A 13,036-nucleotide genomic window follows, 5' to 3' on the forward strand; every position below is an offset into this window, starting at 1 on the left:
ATACTGGGTGGTTCTTACTGCGGCAGTAGAGGTGTGGCAGCCTGAGTCCAGGCGGTGCTCGTCGCTCTGGCGGTCGCGCAGTCTCTCTGCACTAGAAGTTCCGGCCCATGACGGCGTTGAGCGCCCCACTCTCCGATGTGTGCACACTACCAGGCGTCACGAAGCAGACTACTCGCGGTTTCGACAATCAGCTCCACACTCGGGCGCTGCGCATGCGGTGAGCGCGCTACTCGCGCATCCCAAAAAAAAAAAACTCCTGAATTATGGTATGAGTCCCAGCACAGGGTGGCACACACACACTCTCGCCCACACTTCTCGTACACTTCCGGCACGCCGTTCTTGCGTTGGTGGCACCCCTACTCTATTTAATAAAAAGTATTAAAAAATTACAAAAATATTTCCATTAAAAATGACAATATTTTTGAGAAGTAACTAAGCACAGTCCAATATTTATAAGCAAAAAAGTAAATTACTAAAAAATACAATGTGCAAAAACTATTAAACCACGAAGGGAAAATATTAAATTTAAAAAATTGGTTGTCTGTAAAGTCGGTTTACAGACGATTAACGTGATGTCATAACAAAACATTGATGAAATGATTGCATATTTTAATGAATTAAATTGAATCATTTTTATTTTAATAATAAAAGAATAAATACTTGCAATTATATTAGTAATCAGATTTTTAAAATGCATGCAAGAATAATTAACCTTTATTGCCGAAATTGTTGTAATAAGCAATGAAAACCACATTAACTTTTCACTTCACTTTATAAACAGTCGAGTGGAAGAGAGATAGATGCGGCGCAAGCGTACAATGAGCGTAACGGGACACAGCGTAACGGAACCATGTGCGCAACGGGACAATGTACGTAACGGGACACATCGTAACGGAACAATGTTAGTAACGGGACACTTTTTCGTGCGTGCAGCCGGCGTTCATCGATTTATTAGACGTCACGTCAAAACTGGCATTTAGCTATAAAGTTTAAATATAATTATGAACAAGTTTTCATATAAATAAACTGTAATAAAATATCTATCAATTATATGAATCACCATAATTTTTTGGTCAATTGTAACATAACCTAATATTACTGCACTCGCCGACAGCGTAACGGAACACAGCGTAACGGAACAATGAGCGTAACGGGACAAATCGTAACGGAACAATGTGCGTAACGGGACACTTTTTCGTGCGTTCAGCCGGCGTTCATCGATTTATTAGACGTCACGTCAAAAAAATTAAACAAAACAAAGTCATCCACCTCACCACCACCGTTTTTTATTTAAAAACTTCTCAAAGTTATGAAATTTGTTTGAGGATGTTTTATTTAACAATATTCTCTCGTCATGTACAACTTCTTAATTCATATACATCTCTGACAGTGGAAATAGCTCGAATGCATGTGTTCATATATTTTTATAAGTGTGAAAAATGTTTAACATACGTAATTATGTGGTGTAGTAGTGTATGCATTGCCGTTTATCTGTGTTGCTTTCCTTAAACTCATTCGGACACTTTATAGAACCATAAAGGTACGTTGCCGACGGTAATACTGCACGCCATTTGACTTAGCTTGTGCATATGTCATCTGGTTGTGTGAGGTAGGCCTTGAACATGGAAAGAACTTCCAGTCAGTCAGGCAAGTGCGGTAAGCTAGCTACAAAGTTATGGCTCTATATCGACTGAGGCCTTACATTGAAAACGTAAAAGGGCCATAAAATTGAAAGTCATAGGGCTACATATTAACACAGATTGAGAAATGTATGATTACTTTAATTGACCTTAATAAACAAGAAATAGGCATAAAGTGAGAACAAAATTCAAATAACCCTGTTTTGATTTAGGCCCTCGTGTTATTAAATACAAAGGAAAAGTATTTGCTAGCATAAAATAGTAGTTTACTGCATTGCAATGTGATTAAATTATTTTAATTTATTCAGTACTCACCACAAAATAAAGTTCCATATAATCGTGTCTCATTTTCGTCTTGCATTGCCATTACCTAATACATAAATACGTAGCAATATCTTTGGGATGACACAGACTACATTTGGGTCAAAATATCTTTAAAATTAAATCATGTAAAAAAATGTCTTTATGTTTTATGTTTACACATAGTGTTAGTGTATTTAAAAATAACTTAAATCTTCCAGTTTATAATATCCAGGCCAATTTTCTCTCCAAATTGGGTTCCTCTTGCATCAAACTGCTTTCTTGTTTCTGCAGCCCATTCATTGTATTAGAATTGGTAGAATCTTTCTCTCCTTCCCCCCATTTTATTTTCACCTAATACTGCCAACAAATAATTGTGTTTTAATTTCAGGTGTTACTTTAAGATGTTTATCATTATGGTGGGTGTATTTACATGCTTTATATTAGCTTCACCTGTATGTTTGTCTGTCCGTCTGTAACTCTGTCTGTCCGTCTGTAACTCTTTCGACTAAGAGTGAGTGACTCATCACTGTAAAATGTCCCACCCATTTCATTACGTTCGTTAGCCGAGCGGTCTAAGGCGCGCGACTTCTGTGACGTCAGCTTTCGGATTCAGCGATCGTGGGTTCTACTCCCGGCCACGCCGAAAAAAAAAATGTTTTTTTTTTTTCCCCCGGTAAATTCTAATATTATATCCATACATCTAACTGCAAATGATTCGTAGAGACTTTACCATTTCTTTGTGACGTTGCAACTCCAAATAGTTATCTCAGATGGTAATAGGTAGTGTCGGTAACTCATTTTCCTATGATAATTATACATAAATATAGTTTAAAAAACTAAAAAAACATGCTTTTAAAGAATATCAAACTAAAAAGTTAAAAATAAATATAGTTTAAAAAACTAAAAAAACATGCTTTTAAAGAATATCAAACTAAAAAGTTAAAAATAAATATAGTTTAAAAAACTAAAGAAACACGCTTTTAAAGATTATCAAACTAAAAAGTTAAAAATAATTTTAAAATTTAATTTATGACAATTGTATATAAGCAATACTAGTATAAATGAGAAAAAAGCATGGGGCGCTTAATATACAAAAAATATGGCACAAAGCGCCTCAAGCTTTTTTTCTCATTTACACTAGTATTGCTTATATACAATTGTCATAAATTAAATTTTAAAATTATTTTTAACTTTTTAGTTTGATAATCTTTAAAAGCATGTTTCTTTAGTTTTTTAAACTATATTTATTTTTTACCATTATTTTTCCAGTGTCATGTGTACCGTTTGCATGATTTACAATATGTTATTTAATATGAAGAGCAAAATATGATCGCAGAAGAAAGCTCTGTAACATATGAACCAACCAGCTCATGGGAAAATGGGTCGCAGTAGAGAGGAGGTCTCTGTTCTGATCGGTTTGTGGAAGGTTGTTGTGTCTCACTTGTTGGTGTTGTTTGTCCTCGCTGCCCTTGCGAATCCCCCATGGCCTTCCCTGATCGCCCGAGCAGAAGGCATCCCCGAGGTGTTCTACTTCGGGCCGTGCGGCAAGTACAACGCGCTGGTGATGGAGCTGTTGGGGCCCAGCCTCGAGGACCTGTTCGACCTGTGCGGCCGCCGGTTCAGCCTCAAGACGGTGCTGATGATCGCCACGCAGCTCGTGAGTGACCCTCCCTGCTCACCTCCACTCCTACCTTCCATCTCCCTTGGTGCGGCAAAGTCCAGCGACACACTTTGGTAATGACATTCTAGAGATCCGACTAGGAAAGATCATCAGCGTGACGATGTTGATAGCAGTGGGTGATCTGATTTTTAATTGCATTCATTTTATATACAAGTGAGTTTTGGAAACTGCAGGGCTCTACATCCTCAACTTGGATTGCATAAATGAGTATCTAGTAAAGTAAATAAGTACTCAAACATAGTGCTATCAAAATGCTCAACATGGCACTCTCTAATTCGGGCTGTGCATATATGTTTAATCTATTTTCTTTGTGTATCGACGAGGTGCTCATGAAATGAATCTTGCTGCTGAGTGGACATTTAACTCTCTACCACATTAAGCCATCGAGGACTTCATGCATTCACTTTTTATTCTAATCTTTAATATGCTAGGTAGAAGTAATTTTTGGACACACAAACCACTATAGCCCACATGTTCTGGGAAACTATTTTGGAAAGTGCTGTTTTCCCCGTTTGCGCAAGAGAGGGCGGTCGTCTTCTTTCCTCATTTAATTTTCCATGCAACCTGTTTGCCGCGATGTTGATCTCCAAGCAACGCGAGTCGTTATAGGAGAGATGACGCGATAAAAAAAATCAAAACCGACTGGCACGGACAGATGAAAGAGTGTCAGGGCTACACACTTGCGTGATCGGAATGGGTAGACGCCTGATCAGCGGTGGCATGGCCTTAAAAGGTACAGGCAGTCTGGTTTAATTGACGTCGGCGTCGTTTGAAAAGCTACAGGGAAGGGTTAAAGAAGTTTTTCCCTCCCTCTTCCCAAGTATTCACTTGACTTTGTCGCACTTTAATATACCTGCATTTTAACACTCGTTCAACTTACATCTTCATGAAGTATTTGTACTACACTGTTTGCACGCGATAATTGGAATTAAGTGCACAGACTTTTGTGTCTGAGTCCTTCTGATTGATTTTCTCCTCTTATTCGATCTATGAATTTGAATTGATGTAATTAAGCACAGCCAACAGATCAAGCTCTCTTTTTAGCATAGAACACTGAAGTAGCAGTAACAAGTTCAAATCGTTTTGTTGAAGGATATTTGTCATTGTTTTGGTTTGTAAATATTTCATTCTATTCAATTTAAAGATGTATATTTGTACGTAAACTTTTGACATGATAAAAGTCCAAGGTTACTCAAGAATATTTGTTAAGTTTCCATTAAGGCATTATTGTATAGTTGAAATACTTTTGACCGGAAAACTTCTATTCTGCTAGTTACACTGATAGTCTGTCAAACTTTCTTGTTTGACAAAATACCGATAGAGTTGAATCACTAATAACTACAAGATTAATAATGTGTCAACAATGCTTGAGTCCACAATGAATATATCATGAATTAATGTAGTTGTACCGCAGTATTTGTTTTGTCTGTGATGATATGACACTTGCTTTGATTTTATCCCGACGTTTTCAAGAAAAATCTACGGCGCCTTTCTCTCGATGGGGGTGTGTGCCCATTTTTTGTGAGAGAACGTAAGTAGCATACAAATGTATGTCCGGGCGCAGGCTTCAGGCTGTGGTGAGTGGTGCCGGCCGAATTCTGTCGTCACTTCCATCTCTGATGACATTGACCTTTGACCTTGGTGGCCATCTTGGATCCACCATCTTTAAATCGAGCGCCCCACTCAATGAAATTTTCATCACGACCGCCATTTTGATTATTTTCTGTTCCTCTGGAGGCCGCCATCTTGGATACAGTCGACTTTGTTTCTGCTGTTAATCCTAGAGAGCGCCAGCATCGCTATCTCATCACATAAGGTCGATGTTTCATTACCTACCAGAGCTATTATGGCCCTTATAGACATATTAAATTTAATTTTCTATGCAAAATACATTGGAAGTGCTGTGATTCAAACCATTGCAGCTCTGACCTCTAGATTGGAAAACATACGCCTTTGACCACACGGCCTCGAGCCAGTTACCAGACTGATAATTAAATAAGGATTATATAAAAGTAACATGCATATTCGGACTTTTTTTTAATTTGAAGTAATAATAGCATCGCCTGTTCGAGACAGGTCATCTTGTATTAAGACATAACTGTGGCAAGGACAGGAACTGATAGAATCAATCAGTATATTATAAGGTTTTTTTTGATGAATTTTGAATTTTTCCCGAATTTATAGCTAAGTAATTTCACAATTCCAATATGGCGCCTAAATTTCAAGATGGCGGGCGCCTTGTTAATAATAAATGATTACTGCACTCTAGAGGGTAAAACTTAAACAAATATGATGGTTATGCACTCTATCTGACAAGTACACACTCAAGATGGAATCCTCCAGCAGATGAAAACAAGATGGTGGCAATGTCTTCTAGCAGGTGATATATGTTAAATTTTGTTCCTGGTAGCGAGTACTGAACACAAAATGGCAGATTTAAGATGGTCGTCAAGGTCAAAGTTCAAGTTCAAAGGCCAAGGTCAAGGTCATAGGTCAAGGTCAAAGATCAATGCCAAAAGTCTGTCAAAGGTATGGTGAACAAAAAATTACACTAACATGGCATCAGCACACTCTAGCAGATGAAAACAAGATGGTGGCCTCCAGCAGATGAATACAAGATGGCGGACATGTCATACCAGCTGACTATATATATATATATATATATATATACACACACACACACACCTTAGTATTGGTGGTGGGAGGTCAGTCTGTAGGTGGCTTCCTTGGAGGAAGGATCTGTCGTATTTTTATTTTTGGCTTGTACTGGTTTCGAACCAAGGACGTCAATCGATCAAATCAATCAGTATATTATTAACTTATTTTTTTGTGAATTTTGAACTTTTTGTACTTAAAATTGGATAATAAATAAAGATTTTTCAAGATGGTGTCCGTAACAATAATTGTTACAGTGGTGAAATAATTCAAAATGTCGGGTGTGGCATGACATTTTTATTACTTTTTATTGAGAATTTTTTAAATATATTATTAAATTACTGGTTAACTCTCGTTGGGAATCGAACTGAAGACTGAATTAGTTTAAGTAATTAAACGTTTGAACTAGGCAATTTTTAAAATATTTTTTGGAATTTTTTCGGAATTTCTAGCATGAAAATTACAAATTTTTAAGATGGGAGGGCGTAACGATAATTGCAACAGTTACTTCTTAATACAAGATGGCGGTTCTGTCTCGAACAGGGGATGCTATTATTACTTCAAATTTTAAAAAAAAATTACAAGTCCGGATATGCATGTTATTTTTATATAAACCTTATTTAATCCTCAGTCTGGTAACTGTCTCGATGGCTGTGCGGTCAAAGGCATATGTTTTCCAACCTAGAGGTCAGAGCTGCAATGGTTCGAATCACAGCACTTCCAATGTATTTTGCATAGAAAATTAAATTTAATATGTCTATAAGGACAATAATAGCTCTGGTAGGTAATGGAACATCGACCTTATGTAATGTTCTCTAGGAACAAACAGCAGAAACAAAGTCGACGGTATCCAAGATGGCGGCCTCCAGCGGAACTGAACAAAAATCAATATGGCTGTCGTGACGAAAATTTCATCATGAGTGAGTGGGGCGCTCTATTAAAGATGGTGGATCCAAGATGGCGGATCCAAGATGGCCATCTAGGTCAAAGGTAAAGGTCAAGGTCATCCAAGATAACCGCTGTGACATCAGAGATGAACGTGACGTTAGAGCTCAATCGGCACCACTCACCACAGCCTGAAGCCTGCACCCAGACATACTTTTGTATACTACTAACGTAAATGAAAAATGGTACTGGTATTTTGTTGTAATTCATAAAAAAAAAATGTTTTTGACAAGCTATTCCATTGTAATTGGATGCATGTCCTGGACAAGGACCTTGAAGCAAGTCGGATGCCCTTGGTTCTGCTCCTCGTGTGTGTTTGTTGTGACTGTGGCTGACAGATTAGACGGCAATGGCATACTGTCATTGATTAAGATCTTTATTATTACTGTCTATTCTAATAATTTGTTGCGACATTTCTGGCGTATGTAGATTGTCGCTACACAAATAGGCTACGAATACCTGATTTGCAAATGTTTCATTTCTCACGTTGAGCACGAGATGGAAACTTCAAAAGTTTGGATTGCCTGTTAACTTCAATGTGAAAACAGCGTAGTAGTTGATAATTCACGATGCAGTTAGTCTGTTTTTCGTAATACTTTTAGGTAGTTGCAGGCTGGAACTTAACTTGAGTTGCGTTCGAGCGATACATTTAGCCGTATGCAGAGATCTCCCTTTTTCTCTTAGGCACCCTAAAACTAAAATGTAGCCTTAAGTGCACTGCAAGAACGAAACTTCGAACTTCCTTCTTCAAGGCGTCCGGAATTTCAAGTAAAGGAATCTGTCAGGAATAAGGTTGGCAGGTCCGCGCCATGAGGCTCCCTAAATCAAGATGGCAGACGAGTTTTCGAAAACCCGAGATGGTTAGTAAAAATGTTACGTTAATTTATAGAGGATTTGGACTTTGTTGCTTGTAAATAATGATAATTGAACTTAACGTACGTGTAGAAAGAGTTTGTTGCATATGTTAATATATATATATATATATATATATATATATATATATATATATATATATATATATATATATATATATATATATAGTTTAAGACCACTACAGCCTATAGCCTAGACATTTGTTTACATGTGACGTGGTGTGTAAATTATGTTTTAATAAACATTTTCATTTTTTCGTCATTGTTAATGCAATAAAATACATAAAATAACATCTGGGATTAATTTTAGCTCTCGGGGTGAGTTTGTACAATATAGCATAATTTTGGCGTTTTATAACTTAATTTGTTATTTACAAATAAATAAAAATAACTTTTGTTATCTTAGGCCTATCTGTAACACCAGAGAGCTGAGCTTGGCTTGCTTGCTAATTGAGAGTAGGGAAATGATTTTTTTTTACTTTATATATTCTGCCAGGGTACGTTTACAAATCTTAATTTTTCTTTAACAGCTTTTTTCGTTGAATCAGACTATCTTGCTTGTCCCACACCCCAGTCTAGTTGCGACCAGACTGGCGAGTTGCCGGCTTTCTGACGCCCGAGAGTGGCGCAGGGCGTACACTGAAGCCTTAAGGCACCAGCGTGTTTCACCAGTAGCGGATGCACAATTAATTTTGGAAGTGGGGATTTTGAAAAAAAAAATGTCAACATGTGTATTAAAATAACTTACATAATATTGTCATTAACACTCGGTAGTAGCCGTAGGCGACGTGTCTTTTTACACAGTAACATACTGCCTGCGCTGATAATTTGCAAACTTTTTTATAACTTTGGGGGTGGTTAAGTAATGTCTGATAGCATGTTCTTGAACTTGGCCTATGAATGTCCTGTTTGTTTTTTGTTACTATTTCATTTCCCCTTTAAATCACTTGGTAGTCATCGAATGATCAAGCATTTTGTCCGCCTTAAGCTAATTATGAGGACGCGCCCCCGCCAGGTTTGTGTGTTATGTTAAAAGTAGTATATTAGTTTCGACTGTGTTTACTAGTGTGAAAATTTTAACATAGTTCATACTTACTACCTATAAAAGTTAAAATCAGGGAGTCTCAAGTTTTTTCAGTTCACAGCGCATTTAGTTTTAGTGTTTTGTCTTGGTCTAGTTGAAATATGTAGGGTAGATGCAATGATGCTAGATTAATAGTGCATGCGAAGACACGATTTCAGCGCACCCCCCGATCCTCGCACCCTAGGCTGCAGCCTAATTAGCCTAAGGGTTAATCAGGCCCTGTTGGTAGTGGAAATCTGCTTCTTCTTCCAAGGCCCCATTGACCCTGCAGCAGGCAGTTTCCTCTCAGAATATGACAAAGCTAGTCTGACGTCTTTCGAATAATCGTCTAAAGTATTTTGTTCTAATTAAAACTCTTCTTTAATTACCATAAGCTTTTAGCTTATTGTTTATATTTTTCTCCACCATATTCCGAAACAAGAATCAAGGTTCAAATTGGTTTTATTTTGTTTTATCTAATTATCATTAATAATTTTCTTAGTTTCCAAAAATCTCACATGAGAACCGTTGAAATACGCCGAAGGAACAAGACTTCAAAAGCTTAGGAGCGTTACTCAATGACGCGAAACTGTAAAAACAGAAACGGATCACGAATTATTATCCGCCTGCGGTTATGAAAAAAGGTTGGTAAAATTTTGGTGTAGTATTAGTGTATGGATTTACATACAAAATAAAAATAAAGAAAGTAATGACAGAACAATAGATATTTTTGCACTTGTAACAATTATTACGAGTTCAAAACGTAAATAAATATGGATACCACCACAACCAATTACTCGGCTTCTATTGGTCGTACGGAGTAACGTAAAGGGAAGAGCTGTGCGTATGGGTGCCATGAGATGGAATGGGTCACCAGCAGCGGAGTTGGCGAATGGAGGGGCTCCGCCCAGAGCCAGGGGTTGGTTAGGGGGAGGGTTGGAGGAAGGTTACTGGGTTGCGGCGTTGCAACAGGTGGCTGGGCTGCCCCCTTCGCCCGCAACAACCTCCATCTTTCCTTCCACTCGCAGTATCTACCTTTAGTAGTGGGTTCACAGATTTTTTAAAAGAGGAGGATAGTTGGAAAAAAAATTAAATCAGAATTTTATGGGTCTTATTATTCAGTTATATTGCCATGCGGACCATTCTCACACATCAATCAGCAACCCAATCATATGTCAGACCAGTAGTTTTTTTTTCATATAATTGTCAACTACTGCAATTAAATATTAAAAAGAAAAAGACTTTTTTCTGAACTGACGATGGTCCACAACATAAATATAATATCCTGGCATTTTTTTACATCATATTTGAAATCAGCAAAAAAATATGTTATCTAGTTGATTTTTTTATGTTACAAAATCTTGTTAATTTGTTTTATATAAAAAAATTTAAATAATTTTACTATAGATATTAAATGTGTTTACACTAAAATTTAAGCAAACTTGCCATTCTGTTCTATAATTTTTGTATATCTATTTACTTGAGCCAACAACCCAAATTTATACTATTCTAGAATTCATGAAATCAGCCAAATACTCATCTTTTACTGACACCGCAGTTTGTTGGCCATTCAGAACTCCGAAAGGGCCAGTCATTAATTACTGGAAAAAGAAAATTAAATTTTTTTTGTTATTAGTTTGAGGACAACAATTTGTGGTAGGTATTTTTCAAACAATCTTTTATTTTTTCCCTGCAGTTGTACACAATTATAAATTGTACATAATTATCTAAGTAACAAACATTTGGCCGTTTATGAACTACTATTGTATGTTAGATCAATCATCTTTAACTGCTTATATGATGAAAAAAACAATATAGACAGCTGCATATACCATAAAAAATTAAAACAAAATCATCCACCATACTTATTAAAGATACCCTTTCAAACTTATTATGGTGTGCTTGGTGAACATGGCAAGTTAGTAGTTACTGAAAAAAGTTTTGTTGGTTGATAAAGAGAGTAATTTTTTAATATTAACAATATTGGTTTATCAAATATGACTTTCGATTTACAAGTACTACAATGAATTTTGGCTTATTTCGTGTCAATTTTTGTTATCTTTGTATTCACAAATTTTTATTGTTTTTGGGCTATGTATATTGTCTAAACTGCAGCAAGGTGATCATTTACACTTACTGATACACACAACATTCTCAATGCAAAGAAATTGAGGTAGGAATCTATCTTTGTTATGATAATGCAACCATCCCAGCATTTACCTGGAGTTATTTTTCAAAAAACCACGGAGGATCAGGATCGCTAGACTGGACTTGAACCAGCATTCTCCCGAATGCAAGTCCAATGTTTTATCATCCAGTCAACTATAGTCGGTTATTTAACAAAATGCCACAAACAAGCAGGCATGTTCTTGCTTCAAATGGGCATGTTCTGGAACCAAAGAAGCCCTGGTTTTTGCTGTAATTAGGTGGAATTATTTATGCTTTCTCATCATTTAACTAACTTCAGTTCATATTTTCTTACATAATAAACTTTTTTGAATTTATTTTAATGTTTTTATTGCAAATATGTATAATATTTGTATGTTATATTTTACAACAAAGTGTGGTGTTTCTTGGCAGATATGACAAGACTTCTTTCTCTGTCCACAGCTCCATAGGATAGAGTATGTACATAGTCGACACTTAATATACAGGGACGTAAAACCAGAAAACTTCCTTATTGGCCGCACCACCACGAAAAAGGATAAGATTATCCACATCATAGGTGTGTATGAACAGTTGTAACAGTTTACATCACAACCAATCTAAACCTGTTAATAATGAACAAAAGAGAAAACTTTACCTATTGCAACATTTTTATTGTTAGTTGGATTAGTAAAGTATCTTTTAAATCTAAGTTCAAAATTGTGTTTTACTCAGGGACATTTAGCCACCTTGTGATGTTACACAAAGTTTGGTTTATAGTCATTTGTAACATAATATGTTTTTTTTAACACATTTAGATGGAATTTTCATGAGTTAGAAAACTGGAGTTGATAAAATTTAACTTGGTAAAATTTCCAGCGACATATGATTTATTCATAATCAATTGTACAATGTGCTGTGTTTAAATTTGTGTAGAAATTTTTATTCGTTGAATACACACTTAACAAAATTAATTTACTTCTGATTGTGTACTTATTTTTTATATATTTATGTATTTGCATATTATATCTGCATGTAAAATTCTAGATAACACACAACTAAAAACATTGTTTCTTCAAATATTGTACTTTTATTAATGAATATGTTATAACGATTTTTGTGTTTTGCAGACTTTGGCTTGGCGAAAGAGTACATAGACTTGGAAACCAACAAGCACATCCCATACCGGGAACACAAAAGTCTGACTGGTACTGCAAGGTACATGAGTATAAATACCCACCTCGGAAAAGGTAAGTTATTGTCTTCCTTTGCCTCTATTTATGACTCTCATATTTTCTATGCTCTAGTATCTCGTATCTTTCTTTTTTCCTCCATATTCACCCTACAGTTTGGTACTGTAAGCACTACTTCTCTTCACATTTCTCGTCCCTCAAGTATTGTCATGTGGGTGACATGATGCAGGGGTATATCAAAAATTTCATTATAGGGGAGGAAATTTATAATATATACTAAGGTTGTTTTACTTCAATTATTGTCTTAAATTTGACAGTCTAAAAATGGCTGTATTGCAGATAATCTAAGGAATTATTTTAATTTAAAAAATTATAAGTTATTGGAGTGTGACTCAGGAAGGGAATGTGTCCTGGCATCGTCCCACATTGCGTGGCTCCTGACATGAGCTAGTGTTTACCGGAACTAATTGCTCCATCCAACAGGCAAGACTTGTCTGCTAAGTGAAGAAAGGAAAAGCTGATGGAAAATATAATTGTGT

At 36.2% G+C, this 13,036-nt stretch overlaps 1 protein-coding gene across 11 annotated transcripts in view; it reads left to right on the plus strand.

The window, feature by feature from the left end:
• LOC134527125 (casein kinase I) overlaps window positions 1-13,036 on the plus strand; it is a 480,870-nt gene that overhangs the window by 343,224 nt on the left and 124,610 nt on the right. For all 11 annotated transcript variants that reach the window (XM_063359505.1, XM_063359510.1, XM_063359503.1 and 8 more), the window contains 3 exons: window positions 3,452-3,600; window positions 11,770-11,884; window positions 12,435-12,554. In XM_063359505.1, the coding sequence (XP_063215575.1) occupies window positions 3,452-3,600; window positions 11,770-11,884; window positions 12,435-12,554 (384 nt within the window). The remainder of the gene's footprint in view (window positions 1-3,451; window positions 3,601-11,769; window positions 11,885-12,434; window positions 12,555-13,036) is intronic.

This window comes from Bacillus rossius, chromosome 1 (genome assembly GCF_032445375.1).
Source record: "Bacillus rossius redtenbacheri isolate Brsri chromosome 1, Brsri_v3, whole genome shotgun sequence".
NCBI lineage: Eukaryota > Metazoa > Arthropoda > Insecta > Phasmatodea > Bacillidae > Bacillus > Bacillus rossius.